General features: G+C 23.8%; 1 protein-coding gene across 1 annotated transcript in view; it reads left to right on the top strand.

Moving 5' to 3' along the window:
- Positions 1 to 20,689, top strand: part of LOC100201684 (copine-3) — a 36,599-nt gene that overhangs the window by 2,969 nt on the left and 12,941 nt on the right. The window contains exons 3-10 of the mRNA XM_065799441.1: positions 363 to 431; positions 3,879 to 3,956; positions 5,969 to 6,052; positions 6,723 to 6,812; positions 8,267 to 8,356; positions 11,070 to 11,156; positions 15,628 to 15,687; positions 19,316 to 19,449. Coding sequence (XP_065655513.1) covers positions 363 to 431; positions 3,879 to 3,956; positions 5,969 to 6,052; positions 6,723 to 6,812; positions 8,267 to 8,356; positions 11,070 to 11,156; positions 15,628 to 15,687; positions 19,316 to 19,449 — 692 coding nt within the window. The remainder of the gene's footprint in view (positions 1 to 362; positions 432 to 3,878; positions 3,957 to 5,968; positions 6,053 to 6,722; positions 6,813 to 8,266; positions 8,357 to 11,069; positions 11,157 to 15,627; positions 15,688 to 19,315; positions 19,450 to 20,689) is intronic.

Genomic DNA, 20,689 nt, shown 5'->3' with positions numbered 1-20,689 from the left:
AGAAATAAAAACTGATTTAGTCCAGGTAGACTAAATCAGTTTTTATTTCTTATTTAACCGCTGGTATGTAAGTTTACTTCAAGATTTAAAAGTCATTTTAGACAATAAAACTTTCAAAATAATAAAGAAACAGTATTTAAAGTCATGCAAGAATAATTATTGCCTGTACATAAAAATAATTTTTATTATTTTTATGTACAGACAACATGTATGTTGTCTGTACATAAAAACAATGAAAATTGTTGTCTGTACATAAAATAAAAATAATGAAAATTGTTGTTTGTACATAAAAAATAAATGTTGTATTAACATGTATGCAACATGTTAATACAACATTTTATTTTTCTGATTTTATGTTTTAGATTGTTTCATCAAGAGTATTAACAAGGAAGTTAATTTATGTTGGCAACTCAAACGCAGGAACAATCAAAGTTAGAGTTTTAACTAAATGCTAAGTCTCAATGACTTTGCATTTAGTTTATTTGGATTTATATGCATTAATTTATATGTATTTAGTATTAATTTATATGAATTTTAATAATTTATTGCATTTAATGTATCTTTATAGTGTAGTATATACAATGTGTTACATATACATAATTATTATTTTAGGCTATGTAATTAGGCATGCACTTGTATAGTAAATTTGTAATAGTCTAATTGTTATACTTTTTCATAGCGTGAAATAAAAATTGATTTATTAGAAATTTAGAAATTTATAATAAAAAGAAGAGCTCAAATAGAGTAGTAGTAATGAGCATATATTTTAAGCTAGTAAAAGCAGCCACTGCTTAAGGGTGTTTCTTAACTGAATGATGAATTGAATATAAAGGAATTTTATTTACTCAAACAAAATAAATATGTAGGATTTGAAATGAATATGTAGGAATTTCATTTGCTCAAACAAGAGATTAAAGGAGATTTTAGCAACCACTACAGTTTTCATGAAATAGTAGCGGGCAAGGAGAATGCTTTTTATACTTTGTCTTACAGAAAAAAATACTGCCATTCAAAGAGCTAGGCCAGATATGAAGAAAAAAGTCAGGTATTAGAAGAAAGTAAAAGTGATCAAGGTAGATATTAGAATCAGGAGATTAAATAACAAGCAGAGGTATCATAATCAGATGATATTTTTGTAAAGAAATTAGGATTTAATTTCCATAAAATAGATAGAACTAGCACTAAACATTACCCTAGCCCTAATATTTGAAAAGGCATTAGGTAGAAGACTTATAAGTATGTTATTCTTTGATATAGTAACATCAAGATATTAAAAAATAATTTTACACAAAATGAATTTTGAAACAAAACAAAATGAATTTTGTTTGTGTAAAATGAATTTTTACTTGTGAAAAGTTACACCACCTTTTTATTTTCTGTGCAAAATCAGTCAAATCATTTCATGTTTGACTGATTTTGTAATTGATGTTACTAAATATGTCAGTTAGTTCAGTGTTTGATATTTAGACTTTTTTTTTTTTTGGTTAATTCACCTCCCCAAGGCAGAGAAGCCCACTACAGTCAAGAAGGCTATTTTAATTGCGGTTACAACTCTTTCTCAACTCTATAACTCTAAAACACAAACCTTGATGAACAAGGCAAGGTGGGGATCGAACTTGGAACTTCTTGCTTATGAAGCAAGCGCTCTAGCACTACACCACTACCGCACAATTTATGTGTATTGTTCAATAAGTTGTCTTTATCTTATATTTTTAATGTTAAATTTTTTAAAATACTTATTTGCTATTTTTAGTATCAATATTATTTGTTGTACTTTAATGATAATTTATTGTTGATTTTGTGATTATGTTTTTTTCTTTTTAATGATTTTTATGGTTTTTATTTCTTAATATGATTTTTATTCTCTTTCAAGGAATTTTTTGTGAGCATTTCATATTTTTTTGTGGGCTTTCATTGCTCAATTTAGTTCAAGCAACACAGATTTCCTGCGTTGCATAATAAAAATAAAAACAAAACAATAAATTTTAGATTGGGCTAAAAACTATTATAGGTTGCTATAAAAATTTTTATTTTAAATTTTTTTATAAGTTTTTATAATTAAATTATAAGTTTTTATAATTAAATTATAAGTTTTTATAATTAAAATTTTTCATGTAATTAAAACATTTACAAAGTAATGTTCAATCCCCACCACATTCCTGGTAGTACTGCACTCAACTTGTTTATGCGCTTAGCGGCCTTGTTGTCAAGGTTTGTGTTTTGTAGCTATAGAGTTTAGAGAGAATTGTAACCACAATTATAGTGGCCTCCTCGACTGTAGTGGCCTTCTTGGGCTTGAGAAGGTAAATTATCATTTTTTTTAAATGTTGATATGGAGCAATGCCCCATGATTTGCAACACCAATTATTTGATGAAATCTCTTGCTTTTAACAGAAATCTATTAGTTAGTATATTGTATGGATAAAAGCTAACTATTGTGCTTTGAAAAATAAGAATGAGAGATGCAGCTTTCTATTAGAAAGGAAAAAAAAAATTTGATCAATCAGGAAAAAAATAAGTGAGAGAAAGTTCAGTTGGCATAAGTTAAAAAAGGAAAAAATAAAAAAACACAAGGAAAAAAACGTGAGCGAAAGTCCAGTTGGCACAGATGCAGCTTTCCAATAGGAAGAAAAAAAAATTTAATCAAGCAAAAAAAAAAACATGAGGGGGAAAGTTCAGTTGGCAAAAGGGTAGTTGATGGGACTACATGAAAAGCTCTATTGCATAGCGTATTGGCTTAGTTGCCTAATACTATCTATGTTTGAGTTAAGTTCTCTCTAATAATATAAATCATGACTATGACCAAAACATTTTAGAGATAAAAATTTGTTGCTACAAACAAATTGTTTCATTATATATACTAAATCTTTTTCATATATTTGTAGACTTTGAAGTAATTTTTCATTTGTAGAATTTTTTTCTGTAAATCTTACCTCTTGCAAAATTCAACAAATCTTCTTTTTGTGAGACTAATTTAAAATTGTCAGTTTACGCTGAAAATTGCACCTCTACATATATCCAGTAGGAACTTAGGGAGGTATCAAAAACTTTATTTTTTTCTAGCAGTTTCAACTCAAGTCTTACTCTACCCCAATGTTTTCTCTTTCATGTGCACCTGCTATTTTTAATTGTATACGTTGTTTTTATCTTTTTTCACCAAAACAACATTCTTGAGAACAAATGTCTTTTAATTTTTTTTTTTTTTTTTTGGAAGAAATTAAACCAAAAAGATGCTGTCTGACATCAAAATGTCTGCTTTATTATGCTCAGATTCATACCTTTTTTTTTTCTCAGAGGTTTGGGTTCTAGAGCCTTTTGAAAATTTTTAAATAGCATTAAAGGTGACTATAACATTTCCACAAAATGACATACATTGTTTAAATTTTTAAAAATTTTAGGGATCGCTCAGACTTCTAATTATTTTCTTACCAGCCTTCTTACTATTATTAACAAGACCTTTGATTAATTAAAACACTCGTAATATCTCATCTTGAATGTAACAACCTACTCGCTGACAATTTATACAGATTTTCATCTGCTGAATTTTTAACCACAATAACTATAAGGTACTATTACACATTACATAGAAGTATTGAGGCACATGCTACGGGTAGTGAAAGATTAAATTTTTTTGATAGTCTACCATGTACTATCATGTCTTGTTGATTTTGACCTTTTAGTCAGCCAAATAATCTTTATTTATAACCTAAAAGTTCAAAAATGTAAACAAAAACCCTAAAATGTAAAATTTCATGTAAAAATGCAAAAGTATAACACAATTTATCTTGCGATTGTATATCACATAAAACATACGTTCAAAATGTAAAAAACTATGCAAAAAATATATATAATAAAAATGCCATGTTAATATTTTGTAGATTGTTGCAGAAGAAATTAACAAAATAGGAGATCATTGTGTTACAATGCAATTTCATGCAAAAAAATTAGACAAGAAGGTACTGCCAGTTCTTAAAGAGAAACATTTAGATAAAATATATTAATTGTTAGTTTTTTTTTGTCTTTTTTTTTTGGTTGTCTGTTATTTTTAAATAATTAAAATTGAAAAAAATAAATGAATCGGTAATTGATTCATATAATTTATTTTATCTTTTAACAATTATTAATGATATACTTTGTTTACTAAATGTTTAAGAAATTTAGAAAAAAATTTTGGTTTCATAAAAAGTTCCCAACATTTGTTATAACAGTTCCTAACAGTTTTTGAAAATTCTTTGAACATATGATAGTGGCATATTTTGTCATCACTTGATTAGCAGTTTTTTATCAACAGTTTTTCCAAAATTTTTTACATCAAAGTGTCATTTAGTTTTTAAATCACTGCCCATTAAAAATTGGGTAATTTATTATTTAGTTTAAATAACGTTTAAAAAAAACAATTTTGTGATATTTTTAACTTTTTAATCATTGCAAATGTTTTGTGAAAAAATAAATTGAAATATTTGCATCAAAAGACTAGATCAAGCTGTCAAGCCCAAGGGAATTATTAAAAAATGTATTAATGAAATGCATAAAGAATTTAACAAAATAAAAAATATTTAACAAATTAAAAAATAAATAAATTAAACAAAATAAAATAATAAAATTCTTATTATTTTATTTTGTTAAATTTTTTTTTTTTTTCGAAGCTCTATTACTTAATCACTCTTTTGATGTACTATCCACCTTATATTATTAGTTTTATCTCACTAAAATTATACTTTTAGGCCATTATATATACTTTAATATAAATTGGAATAAATTATGAATTTGAATGGAATTTCTCTAATAGTTCCAGGTACAAGTCTAAACTTTAAGGCATTTTGTCTACTTAAAAAAATATACATTTTGACTACTTATACAGATTTTGTATAAGTATAACAACAACAGTTTTTTACACAAATTTAATATTTATTTTGAGTTACTCAACTTTATTTAATATTAATTTGAAGTTACCGAACTTTATTTAATTTGGGTGAAAACTAATCATAATTTTTATTTTTTTTTAACTATTTTTTACAAATAATTTTGCAAGTTTCAAATGGTGACAATACAAAATCATGCCAAGTTATAGAAATCAAAAAATTAGAAAAAATATAGAAATTAAGTTATAGAAAATTTGTTCTAAAACAATAATAAAAGAATATTTTTGGTAAATGTTGATTAAATTAATAATAGTTAAATATGTGATTTATTTATTTCTTTTGTTAAAACTGATAAATATTTATTTCCTCTTTTTTTCTATTTTTTTTTTTTCTATTTAAACTCTTTTATATTTTATTGCTTTAGATTGATTAATTTATAATTTTTTTAAGATTCTTTTTTTCAATCTTCTGTGAATTTCTCCCTTTCTGGTTTGTTGCTGTTTCAATTTTTTTTTCCTTTTCAAGACAGACTCTTTAATTTGTTGTAAAATTGATAGAATAAAAACATTAGGATCTTTTTGAAAGCATTGCTATTATTTTATTGTAGTCTCATAAAATATAAGAACATAAAAAGTAATTTAAATAAATAAAAATAGTTATTTTGTAGTTTAAAACAATTACATATAGAACTGTTAATCTGTTTAAATCTATTTGTATTTTGGTAAACTAAATATTGTTATTTTTTTTTTGGTTCTGAAATGAATAGGACAACTCAAAGATACACCATTCAAAAACATAAAAAAAAAAACAGATACGCATTTTAAAACATATAAAGTTTGAATTATCACTTGCACACTAAAAATAAATTTTATAAACTTAGGTTATTGAAATTTTTGCTTGTGCTATTCTTCTTTAAAGAAATACAAGAATAGATTTTGTTTTTTAGCACAAACAAAAAAACCTTTAAAATTGTATTAAAAAAGTATTTTAAAAATAGTAGGTGTAAACTGTCTTATTGTGTTCTACAAAAAGACTGCTCAATATTTAAAAAAAAATAGAGCAGTAAATTAGTAAAAAAAGCACTGAATGATGACATTTTTTTTTAGGATTTTTTATCCAAGTCAGATCCATATCTGGAAATATTAAAGGATAATGGAGATGGTACATTTTTAACTGTACATAGAACTCCAGTAAGTATAATTTTTTTTGTTCTGAATATTATTATTAAAAGAAAGACATTTAAAAAATGAAATGGTTCAAGCAAATTTCTGATCAAACTTTTTATTAAAGCTATTGAGTACATGTGCATGTTCATATATATATATATATATATATATATATATATATATATATATATATATATATATATATATATATATATATATATATATATATATATATTATATATATATATATATATATATATATATATATATATATATATATATATATATATATATATATATATATATATGTACACACACATACATCAATTGAAGGTTTGAGCAGGTATTATTTGGATATAAGTTTTCTTGCTATATCATTCTCCTAGCTCATTTTTAAAAAATGACTTAGGAGGCCAATATAGTCAAGTAAACTCCTCTATCATTTTTTCTTGTTGTTATACACTCACATCTCTAAAACTTCTTACCTTTACTATAATATGATATCATATGATGTTAGTATGAGCTTAATAATAGGTCATTTAATTATTAATTTTTTTTTCTAATTTTTTGATAAAAAAATTTTTATTCTCAAAAGATTTATTTACTATTTGTTTAGCTTTTAGTTTTATGTGTGTATAACACATATATGCAAAATTTTAATTTTAGCACATTAAAAAACTTTTTTTAATTTCAGCACATTAATAATACTTTGGATCCAAATTGGAAGCCGTTTACTTTAACTCTTCAAAAGCTTTGCGGTGGCAATTATGATCTGAAATTAATGGTAAATGTTGTGTTAAGCCATTGAATTTAACAACTTTTTTATTTCTTATGTTTATAATAGGCTTATTAAATTATATTAAATTAAAGTAAAAAAAAAAGATAATATAAAATATACGAGATTTTTTTGAAAAATTTCTGATATCAAACATGACCTGGGTGATCATTGGTATATATATTTAATGGTTTTTACATAAAATGTACTTAATTTTACATAAAGTGTACTTTATGTAAAATTTGTTGCTTTTAAAGACAAAGAGACTGTAAAAGCCGTTTTTTTATCAAATAAACTGACTGGTTTAAATAAATTCCTGATTTAAATTAATATTTTGAAGATAACTTTAAAAACCAATTCAAAACTCTGGTAATAAAAATCAACGAGTGTACACCGAAAAGATTATAAATAAAATGACATCTTACAAAATGGCTGTCAAAAGTGACAGTGTTGCCAGTAGCAAAAAAAAAAACCACTGATTTTATGAGTTAAAACTTTATTTTAAACAAAAGAATAACTTTTAGTCGTGAATATTTATTCTTCATTTAATCAACAGTATATATATTAGGGTGGTGCTAAAAACAACTTTTTTTGAAAATGTCTGATGACAATCCCTTAAATGTGTTCTATATAATAAAATAATACTGGATTTATAAAAATTTTTGAATAAAAAATATTTTTATATGTGCCGCAAGTGCCTTAAACATCTTAAAGGTCCCTAATACTATCAAAAAAAAGTTTTTCAAAAGTAGTTGGGTCTCAAATGAAGCAAAATTATATCAAAATTTCAAAAATTTGAATCAAATAAATTGTATAAATAAATTATTACCTTAGATTTTATTAGTTAGAAAATGACATTTCTTTATTTAAAAACAAAAAAAGGGAATTCAACAAGATTTTTTTAACTATATTTTTTTTTCACTATGTTTTTAAAAAAATAATGATTATTATTAAAAAATTTTAAATCCAGTATTATTTTATGGAACACATTTAGGGGGTGTCAGCAGATATTTTCAAAAAAGTTGTTTTTAGCACCACCCTAATATTATATATATATATATATAATATATATATATATATATATATATATATATATATATATATATATATATATATATATATATATATACACACACATTTAATAAAACTAGTGTATATAAATGTAAAATAAAAAACTAAGCTAAAAACTAAATTATTTATTTTCTTAGATAGTTTCAAATCTTTTTTTATAAATAAATTAAGTCATTTGCATTATAACATTATAACACGGGATAGTTATAGGTTTAAATAGTTACAATCAAAAAACGTATATTTTACATATACAGTATAATGTAAAATAAAATTATAATTCTGATTTATGATTACTTGTGAAGAGTTACATTTATTATTTTTTGAAGTATAATTATCGTTAGAGATAAATATAAAGTTTTCGCTTTTTTCTAGTTGTTACAAAATTATTTTAGATTCGCTGTTTTGATTATGATGATGATGGAAGTCATGATTTGATTGGAGAATTTTACACAACTTTGGCAGAAATGTGTGGTCAACCACCTGTATGTTGTTTTAAGTTTTAAATTTTAACATTTGCAATAAAAATATTTTCGGTTACCTTCATGTTATACTACCATTAAGAGTTCAATATCAATACCATTATGAATTGAATAAGTTCATACTAAGTTAAGTTTTCATAAATAATGAAAATTTTTTACCAGTAGTAGTATATTTATATATCTGCTGCTAGAACTAATAAATATATCTGCTGCTTTAGTGGTTGAGGCTGTATTTAAATCTCACTAATTACACTTTTGTTTGAAAATTATTTGAATCATTACAAGTTTTTAAATCTAATATACTAATATAGTGTTTAGATTTTTAAAATTGATACAGGCAGAAAATTAAATTTACATTGTCACTAGTTACTTTTGTAAAGTACAAAAAAACTTGTGATTTAACCGGTTTATTAAAAGTTTTTTATATTAGGGTATGTTTGCATGTTTTTATCACTTTTTTACAAATATGCATGCAGAATTGATGGCTATTTTGACATTTTTTTATCCTTACTAGTAAAGTTTTATTGACTGTGGGAAAGTTCATGTTATGTGCATACCAAGCAGCATAAAGACAAATAGCACATTTTTATTTTTAATTTTAATAGTTTATATACTCTATGATACACAGTGCAAGTAATCTTTTATGAGCAATGTCGATGCCCTAGAGTTTAAATAAGGGAGATCAAGCTGAAGTCCTACTAAAACTTAATGTATTTTCAATCATAAATTATGTAATGCGAAATTTATTAAAAAATAGAAGAAGGAGTTCATTAGCCTTTTTGCGCAGCGATTTTCATTAAACTTACAAGAGAACTAATTTGAGTTTTGGATTAGTTAAAGATCTGCGGAGGAAAACTTTTGATTTTTTTTGTTTTGTTTATTAGTTAAGATAACGTTATCAAGTTTTTATTCTTGATAACAAGGGTAAACTCCCTAGAAATCTTATTTTGAAAAATTAATAATGGATTTGCCTAGGAGTTTTTTATGCAATTATAAAAAAATAAACTCTTAATAAGATGTCATTTAAAGATTGTAATAATTAATGTTTTTTCATTTTTTGATACAATCAATCATTATAACAAAACATTAAAAAAAAAAAAAATTAAAATATCATAAGTGGTACTAATATAAAATAAAATTTAATGTGTACTATTTTTTAGCTAATAATTTTTTGTTTTGTTTTTTACTTAGTTTTTTTTTAAATTTGGTATTTCTGCTACTGTTTGTTATGTGAAATTGTCTAAATAAATATTCCTACCCTTGCAACATGATAAATAAAAAATTTTTATTATGATTATTTTATGATTTATTGTTTTATGGGCCTAAAACATCTTTTTTTTTCTTTTACTGAACATTTTTGATGGAAAAGTTAGGTTAATAAAAATAATTTTTTTTTTGTTTTTTCTTAAGTTATCACATTTGTGAATAGTGTGAATATCAAATGTAATTGTCATGCAAACTTTTTTACGAAATTGTCAATAAAACTTCATAAGTGGCTTTTATAATGTTAATTACTTCTTTTTACTTAAATATTTTTGTTTAAATACTCATTTAAATATTAAAAAGTGATAAAAAATGGCTTACGTGAAATGGCTTACTGCTTATGTAAAATGATATTTTAGACCAAAAAATTTTTTTATTTTTTGAATTAGTTTTTGTTGAATTGTTAACAAATGCAGCGCAAACTTTCTTAACAGCTTTTTTATATGTTTTTTTTCAATTGTAATATTTACCAGTAGTAAATGAATTTTTTATACTTGTTTGTCTGAGATTTGTTATCAAACCTGGATCTTTGCAAATAGTATTAAAGACTTGCTCATTGATTTTCTGGTCTTGTTGGATCGCTGAGAGCGCTTACATCATAAGCGAAAGGTTCTGAGTTCAATTCTCACCACACCTCTGGTAGTAGCACACTCAACTTGTTTCTCTGCACATCGGCCTTGTTTATCAAGGTTTGTGCTTCAGAGTTAAAGAGTTGACAAAGTATTATAACGACAATTAAGTAGCCTCCTTGCCTGTAGTGGCCTTCTCGGCCTTGAGGAGGGGATTTAACATTTTAAAAAAAGGAGAAAAATGGCTTGTAATCAAAGAATAATTTGACAGATCTAAATAATGTTATTTTTTTATTCAATTATAACATGAAATAATAAGTTGGTGTATAAATTTCTCTACAGGTTAATAGGTGTTACTTTAAAAACTTTTTAAGCAATCTGCATGTTTGGAAAGTGCACACCTAAGCATGTTTAAGTAAATTTGTGTGTGTATATAATTTATGCACGCGCACACACTTACTTTATCAGACTTAAGTGTTCTAATTCCAAATATGTTTTGAATACTTTAATTTTTGATATGTTAATTTTTATTCCGCTAGTTTCCAGACAAAAAGATATAAAGGACAAAAAAAAAAAATTCTGTAAAAAGTTCTTTAAATCTAATATCATCCCAAACCCTCTGTTGATGTATCTACTGAAGATGGTTATTTTAGTATGAGATCAACAATGACATTTTATGCAAGGCTAGGTGTCTGCTTAAATTTATGTTTATTTATTATACTTTTTTTTGTGTCAATTTAGTTTAGTAGCAAAACATCGCACTTGAAATATGTAACATTGAAATATTTGTTAATCATCAAATAAATGTCGAAAAAAAATTTTTCTCATAAGAGCATTAGTTCAAAACTAGATTTGTAGTTTATTTATACATTTTATATTTTTAGCTTCAATGGAGCTGCATAAACCCTAAAAAACAAAAAAAGTCAAAATCATATCAAAATTCTGGTATAATTTACTTAGATTCAATCAAGGTAAAATATAAAGTTGTTTGTTAAGGGTCATCCATGCAGTATACATGCACAAAAGTTTATCCAGCCTATTTGCATTGTGTACATTATAATATTTTTGTAGTTGTAATATTTTTGTAGTTGTAATATAAATGTAGTTGATATTTTTTTAAAAAAAAACGCTCAGTTAACATTAAGGAGAAATTAGGCAAGATAGATTTTTGGTGGTATACCCTGGATGCTCGCATATAAGTTGAATGGTTTGTGTCAAGTTTTCAAGTCAAAATAGCCATTTTGACTTATACATGGGTATCATAAAAAATACAAGTTAATTTGTAAGTTATAACTTTATAACAGTAATGTACTGTATAGACTATAAGCTATTTTGATCTGAATTATATATATATTTATAATATTTTATATTATATATATATATATATATATATATATATATATATATATATATATATATATATATATATATATATATATATATATATATATATATATATATATATATATATATATATATATATATATATATATATATAAGCTATTGGTTTAAAAATTAAAATATTTGAAAATAGTGGAATTGTTTTATTATGATACTCTTCATTAATACACATTGGTGCTCAACATTGTAAAAGTAACAATAATTAACGCCTATCTGTCTAAAAATAATCATAATTATTTTAAATATTTATAATTATGTAAATCAATCATAAATATTTATAATTATGTAAATCAATATACAAACTTGTAATTACAATAAAAATATTTTTTAAAGTATACTTTTAATACAGTCACCATATTCAACATGGTATATTTATATAAAACACACACTCATATGCATTTAAAATAAAGGTTTAAAATAAATCAATGCTAAGAAACTAGGCTTTGGTTAATAATACTGTTGTCATTTTTTTCAAGATTTGGAACTTAAATGATATACATAATGTAAAATTTAATAATCTTCTAATAGAAGTTTTTTTATATTATTAATTTCTGATATTATTTTCTAAAGATAATATTTAATGCAACAAGGAAATAATATCTTTGATAAAAACTAAATTATAAAAAAAGTTACAAAAATACTTTATCTGAGGTTTGATAGGTTACATAATTTCCACATGCATCAAAAACCGATCAAAAAAAAAAAAAGGTACAAAAAGGTCTCTAAGCATTTTTTCAAAGTGAATGATAAAAAAAAACAATACAGGTCAAAACAAATGCAAATAACTATATAAGAAAATTAATTTTACAATAAATTTAAACTTACAGTGAACATGATACACATGGCACGTGTCTAAAAAAAACAAATGCTAAAATAATATAAACAATTTTAAACTTAGTTGTGTATTAAATCTTTTTATATACACTATTAATATTATTTTTATTAGCTTATCATGTATAAAAAACAATTTAATAATGTATTTAAGGTTTTATACAAAAAATGTAAATTAAGTTCAATAGTTATAGAAAATAAAAAAATTAAAATACAATTTAAAATTAATAGTGTTACTCTGCTCTAACTCTAACTAAAAAAATTAAAATATAATTTAAAATAAAATGAGCGTTACTCTGCTCCAACTACAAAAATTATGAAATTTTAAAAAAACTATTTATAAACTTACTGTAATAAACCTTTGATGTAAATGTGATTTAGAGTCATGTAAACAAAAAAGAACTATTGAGAACTTATTTTCTTAAATATTTCTAATGCAGGAGACTAATTAATTCAAAAAATAAAAAAACAAAAAACCAATAATTTATCTATTTGAACATAACTTAATAAATCTAACACAATTTTTCCATGATCAAGTCATTGTGAGAGAAAAAAGTATAAAAAATAACATAAACTGTTTTTTTTTTGTAATACTTTTTATTAATTTTATACTTTTTTTTACCTGTAAATTACAAATCAACATAAAAATAATATCATTAATGTACTATTTTTATGACAGTAATAATATATTGTAATAATAGTATATTATTATTACATAGTAATAATAGTATAATATTAATATAAGAATAATAATGTATATTACAGTAATAATAATATATTAATATTATTACATATTAATAATACATTGTAATAACACTATCTTATTATATATATATATATATATATATATATATATATATATATATATATATATATATATATATATATATATATATATTATTATATATTATATTATTATATATAATTACATAGTAATAGTTCATTGTTATTCGTACTATTATTAAAATGTATTACTGCATTAAATATTATTTTTTTAATAGTATTAATGCATTACACTATTGCTTTTTAAATAGTATTACTGCATTACACTATTGCTTTGTAAATAGTATTACTGCATTACACTATTGCTTTGTAAATAGTATTACTGCATTACACTATTGCTTTTTAAATAGTATTACTGCATTACAATATTGCTTTTTAAATAGTATTACTGCATTACACTATTGCTTTTTAAATAGTATTACTGCATTACAATATTGCTTTTTTAATAGTATTAAAAAAAAAAACATTTTTTACAATTTAAAGACTATAAGGTCTAAAAAAACACACAACTAACAATATTTTGAAAACTGTACAAAAGAATTATCCTTAAATAATTTTAATCTGTTTAGTTAACAGAATTTCAAAATTTACGCAATTTATTAATTTTTCTAACAGATTTTTTTACAGTGCACTTAAACAAAGCTTTTTTCATGTTGCATTTACAGAGTGAATTAGTGGGATTTGATTTTATAATCAGATATTGGTTTTAATAGCCTTTTGAATCTTGAGATATAATTTTGAAAGTTGCAAGTTGCAACTAGCTTAACATACATTTTTTCTTACACCACAACTTTGTTTATATTCTAGTTGTTCAAGTGTTCATTCGTGCAGAGCAGTTAATTCTTTATTATAACAAGCCCTGTAGTATTTATATTATGAATAAATATATTGTTTTATGTGTATGCAAAAAATTATTATGATTATTATTAAAAAAATATTATGACTATTATCAAAAAAAGACAAAAGTTTTAGTGATAGCATTATGTTGATGCATAATTGTTGCATGTTTTTTGAAGTCCAAAAAGAATAAAAAAATTTATAAAAGGACAATTCATGAAAATACTCTCAGAACAAGTTTCATTATTTATAATGGAGTATAAAATCATAAAATAATAGAGGATAAATTTAAATAATGGAGGATAAAAGTCAACTTGGTCTTAAAATAGTGGTACTAAAACACATTTAATAATTAGGCATCAACCTAATATTATTTAGTTTTAAGTGATAGTATATACGAAAACTAAAGGATAATTTTTATTCATTTTCGCATACAGCTTATCTTAGTCTTACAATGTTTTCCCTTCTGTTTTCTTCAGACATAACAACTGCCAACAATCAGGAAATGTCCAAAACTGCCTTAAGTTATTGGGGTTAGCCGCTGCTGGACCTTTAATTCAGACAAAACTAAATTTTTTTCAGCTAAATGTTATCACAACAATCTAGATCTTCTTATATTTATGAAGGGTAATATACTCAATGAGTCATCTATCCTTCGTCTTCTAGGATTAATTTTCTTAGAAAGCATAAATCAAATCCTTTTCAAAATTAGCATTGTAAACATAGTTGAACCTGCTATTGCACGCAATGTTCAACCATTATCATGTTGTCGTAATATTGCTTCTTTTTCTCTTTTTGATAAATGCTATAATGGTTGCTGTTCTAAAGAGCAAGCATCGCTTGTGCCATCTACTAAAATTATTTCTTGTGTTACTCATCTTTCAATTAATTCTCATCCTTTTACTGTGAATTTTACCATAGTTTTTAATTGATGTATTGATACATTCAGCCTTCAGAATTAAAAAAAAAAATGACGTTGGCAATAAATTGCTGATCTTAAACTATTAAAGGTCTGCATCAGGTTGGCGAAAATAATGTGGTTATTATAAAACATAGTAGCGAGGTTGGCGATTTTTTGTAGACCTCAAACACTTATAGGCTGGCGGTTAGGTCAGCAAATTAGGTGGCAAATGCTGACCCTAATTCCTAAGGCTGTAGAGTAAAGATTTTATATTTGTAATTGTTAGTATACATGTAAACATTTTTTCTGTCTTGTATTTTTATTGCCTAATTTTTGTTAATTTTATTGTCTAATTTTTCCATTTAGTCCGAACATTTTACCCTTAAAAGTAGACATCTTAGATGTTAGTGTGGCTTTTTTTTGCACTCCACTGTATGTTTATAAAATTTTATGTCGTTATTTTTATTTCTGAGAAAATAAAGTTAAGCTAAACTTAAAAAATATTAAAATGTAAAAAATGTATTTGGATTAATCTGAAAGTAAAAAAACACATTTGTTTATGATAATACAAATAATACAAATGCTTGTTGCATGCATACTAGATGGATGACTTTTTATGCTGATAAGTTTTTGTTTTTTTTATCTATAAAAATTGTTGTTAATTTTTTATTTTTTTTATTTATTTCAAGGTTTTTAAAAAGCCAACTTTTCTAGATTATATTTTGGGAGGATGCCAAATCAATTTCACGGTAAGAACTAAATAAAAGTTATAGTTATATGTTTCTTATATAGTTATATATTTAAATTAGTAAATATTTATATTCATGTTTTTGTCTACTACTGTTTATTTAGTAACAAATGAAGATGCAAATATATTTTGCACACTTTAAGTTAGTATTTGTACCCATAATTAGTCTGCAGAATATATTTGTGTTGGACCTATGTATGTATATGTGTGTATATATATATATATATATATATATATATATATATATATATATATATATATATATATATATATATATATATATATATATATATATATATATATATATAAATTATGTTAGTGTATTCTACAAACAGAGTGCTCAATGTTCTAAAAGAACAGAGCTATAAAAAATTAGTAAAAACATTTATCTAATTTTTGATTACTTCAACACTGTGTTTCACCATCAGTAGGTTCATCAGGAAGAATGTCTAAACATAAAAAAATTTTCAAATTATAAAAAAAATTATTTCACAGGAAGTTAGGAATTGTTATAATTAATTATGTAATAACTGTAGTATTTTGCAACCAGGAAGTTGCATCAACTACATTAGATAATTAAAAAATCATGAAAAGAATTATTTAGAATTAGGATAAATTTGGACTGGTCATTTGTTTTTATAGTTTTTTAAAAGGAACTTTTTTTCATGTCTGCATTTAGAAATTAATTCTGAATTTTTATTCAGTAAATTTTCTTGATCTAAATGAGTAATAATTTCAAATTTTTCTTGTAAACATAGTATACATTTTTTGGAAATGTTGCTATAGGCAAGCGCAGTTTTTAGGATAGACCAGTTTAATTTAAAATTTATATTTTTTTCTTTTAGTTGCCAAATATATTTAGACAGCATAGTCTCTTTTGAGTATTTTTTATGTTTAAAAGATTGTTTGTGATTGGCATAACGTTTTTTCCATTTGCCCTCGGTTAAGCCAATATAATGTTTATCAGGGTTGTTTTGCGAGGAAACAATGCATTTGTAAATAAGATTTTTTGATAAGCATTTGCCATTCATAGGGCAGTCGAGTTTTTGCTTGCAGTTACAATTTTCAGTATTTTTTTCTTTGAGAAATTCATTTTTATTAATCAATGCAAAATTATGGCCTTTTATAATTCTTTCAATACTTTTTGTACATCTATAGCTTACTTTAATAGTGTTTCTGTTAAAAATTTTGTGCAATTTATTAGAGGGAGGGAAATGTTTGTCAACTAATTTTAAAAACGCTTTTCCAATGTTTGTTGAAACATTTTTGCTGTACGGAGGGTTGAACCAAATTAAATCTATTTCTATTTCCCTTTTTTGCAATTTTTGTTTCAAATTTTAGCTCGAAATTTTTAAATCCGATTTTTTTAAGAGAATCTTCATACACGCGTTTGGAAGAGTTAAAAATATTTTCATTAGAGGAGTTTTGATTAACTCTATTGTTAATTAAAATGGGAATTTGTTTAAAGATTTGAGGAGGATGATTCGAATTTATATTAATATATGATAATTCATCATTAGTTTTTTTATAAGGCCTATAAGAATTTTCCAAGAGGTTAAATGTGACATCAAGAAAATTCACAATTTTTAAAATTAATGTTTATCTCAATTTGGAAGCCAATGTTTTTGAAAATTTCTATAATATTTTTTCTGACTTTGTCAAGTTAAGGCCCTGATTTTTTTTGCATTATTACTAACCCATCATCGCGGTACAAGCCTAATTGATTAAAATGAACTATTTTAGCTAGGGAATTTAAAATATATAAGCCTACAAATTCGCAAATTTCTGCTCCGTCGTAACTTCCCATTGTTACATCAAAGCATTCGTGCGTGGTTTTTTTCTTCCATGTCTCATTATTAAAATAGAGTAAAGTTTTTCTGCAATGTTTAATTAGACGAATAGTGTCGTCTGTAATTTCAGTGTGGGTTTTTCCAAATTCTATTGTTTTATCTAAAATTTCTGCTGTAATTAAGGGGTAAAAATTATTAATATCAAATTGTATAAATGTGCATTCATTTTTATTACTACTACTACTAATAATATATATATATATATATATATATATATATATATATATATATATATATATATATATATATATATATATATATATATATATATATATATATATATATATATATATTTGGGATGGGGCAGCAATCTTTCTTGTTTTTCTAAAAAAGAATACATACATATACAAATGTTATTGAGTGCTGTCAAATATGATTTGATTACTTTCATTTTTAACTTAAAAAATCTTGAAGTTAGTACTTTTAAGTAATGTAATGGATTTTATTTTAAAATACTTTTTATAAATTATTTTTTTTTTATTAAGTTAGCTGACCATCTTGCAATGAAGGCTGTTTTATTATTTGTATTGTCCTAAACCAGCAATTAATTGCTTCTTATTTAAATTGCCAACAATTCTTATATGGTTTTGGATCATGTTAACACGTTAACTGTTGCCTAATTTCAGTTTCAATAGCTCCAGCATTGGATTAATTTTTAAAAATGACAAGTATTAGGTAGATTAACCAAAACAGTTTTGAGTCTATTCCATATTTTAAAACAGTTTTAGTTTTAAACAAAGAGCGTCAGGGTTATTAAATGTATATATTCAGAGAGGTATTTTGTAGATGGAAGGTGTTCATAGTAAAAGTAGGTCTTTTTCAAGGAACTGTCATTGTAGTAACATAATTTTAAATAAAATACTGTATAATTATCATAATTTATAATTAACCAATCAGATTCTACTCTTTTTTTTTAAACTATTCAATGATGTTGTTTCAAAATCTCATAAGTAATCTGGCATTGCAAATAAAAAGTAAAAGTTTGGAAAAGTTGTTAAACAATATTTACTGATTTAGAGTCAGTTTATAGTTATTTTTTTATGTTGTGTTTTTTGAAACAACTATTAATAGTTTTCTTGTTTAGAATTAATATATGTTTAAATTAGAGTTTCTAGATTAGAATTAATATATGTTTAGATTAGAGTTTCTAGATTAGAATTATTATATATATACACACACACACACACACATACATACACACACATACTGGCAACAAAAAACAAATTTTTTGCCAGTTTTGCTGTGATAGCATTACTTTAAATCCTATAAACGGTAGTAGATTTTTACATTATTCTGTTGCAGACAGATCGTATGGGTGAGCTACCATCTAATAAAAGAGAATTTTTTTCAATAGATTTTAAAGTATTATATATAAAGATATTAGGTATTTTTGATGGATTTACAAAAATATATTTTTTATTCTATATTTAAAATATAGCTATTTGTTTTTAAAAAAAAAAATTTCATCTTTTTTTATGCAAAGGCACCATTTTGACTTGCCACTGGAATAATTTTACTACTAAGACTGTACAACAGTTTTAAACAATTTTCAGCTTTGTATTTACTCCAGCTAGTTTATTATACTGCCTTGATATCTTCAAGCAAATGTCTAACTACCCAAATTTGATCAATTGGTTTCAATACTTCTGCATAAGTTTTTTAAATATGTTTCTGATGTTGTTTTTGACTCTTCATCTCTGATTTTGTTCAGAATTGAAATTGAAGTCAAAATTTTGCACAAGTTAAATTTTACAATTTTACACAAGTTTTTTTTATTAGGTTGGTGTAGATTTTACTGCTTCAAACCTTGATCCATTAAATCCTTCATCTCTTCATTACATTAATCCTTACCAACGAAATGAGTATGAGCAAGCACTTATTGCAGTGGGAGAAGTATGTCAAGACTATGATAGGTGAGTTGCTAATGGATTTGTATAATTTGTAGCATTGTAAAACTTGTAGCATGGTTTAATAAAGTGCATTAACGGAAAAAATTAATGACATGGCAATTTCACTATTTTCCAATTTTATAATTTCATTTTTAATTTTATTGTACTCGTGTGTTACCTGTCACCATGATATGCATGTTAGATATGTTTGCTTTTGAAGAAAAAATTTAACATTTATTTAACAATAGTTTTTTTGAGTTAAAATGTTGTATACTTTTACGGTAATCAAGTTGAAATCAGTTAATTAAAGGAGACATCAGAGCAGTTATTATTTATAAGCTCCAAAATAGATTTGATAAAAATTTATTGAAAATAAAAATTAATAGGTAAAAATACTGAACTTTTATAGTTTGCATTTTCAAAATCGTCAGTTCAATAAAGAATGAAATGAATTTACCGAAATTCAATGAAGATTATTAGTCAAATTCTTTAAAAACTATTCTGTTGCGGTTAATATATTATAATATCAGATGTTAGGGCAAAAGAAAAAAAAAATATTTTTACTATTTACAATACTGAGGTCATGCAAAGCAACCTGCATGAAGATCAAAAAACATAGATTAGTTTTAATTTTATAAACTTTCTAAATTGTTAGAGTTTAGTTATTTTGAAAGACTTTTCTTCTTTATATACATTGGCTAATAACATTTTAGCTTTCAAATAAGTAAATATATAAAAGTTTTGAAAATGTTTATTTACTTTAAACATCTTTATTGGTGAGCTTTTGAAGTTCAGCTTAAGATTTAAGTGACGATACAAGACATTAAAAAGATTTAAGTGACCACAAATTTGTGATGATATATATTTTAAAACTACTAAAAAATTTGCAAAGAGTCATTTGTTATGCTCTTTAAAAAAGAAAGTTGAATGGTGCAATTAAGCAAGAATACTTCTTTTAATCGTTAAAATAAAAACAAACCAATAAAATTATAAAAACAAACCAATAAAATTATAAATAAATTAAAAACAAAAAACTTTCAATGAGTTTTCTTATGGGAAAAAAAAATTATTTTATTTTATATTAAGTTAAATTTTATTTTATATTAAATTAAAATGATATGTATACAAATAATACGATAAAATAATTATATAAAAAATATAATTAACAAATAAATTTATTGAAAAAGTTAAATTTTTTTCAGGTATTTTTTAATTTTTAAACTACTAAAAAACTCTTGAGATATATGGGAGACCAGAGAGACCT

This window comes from Hydra vulgaris, chromosome 06 (genome assembly GCF_038396675.1).
Source record: "Hydra vulgaris chromosome 06, alternate assembly HydraT2T_AEP".
NCBI classification, from domain to species: Eukaryota; Metazoa; Cnidaria; class Hydrozoa; order Anthoathecata; family Hydridae; genus Hydra; species Hydra vulgaris.
The sequence above is the reverse complement of the archived record's forward strand: the minus strand, read 5'-3'. Positions and strand labels throughout refer to the sequence as shown.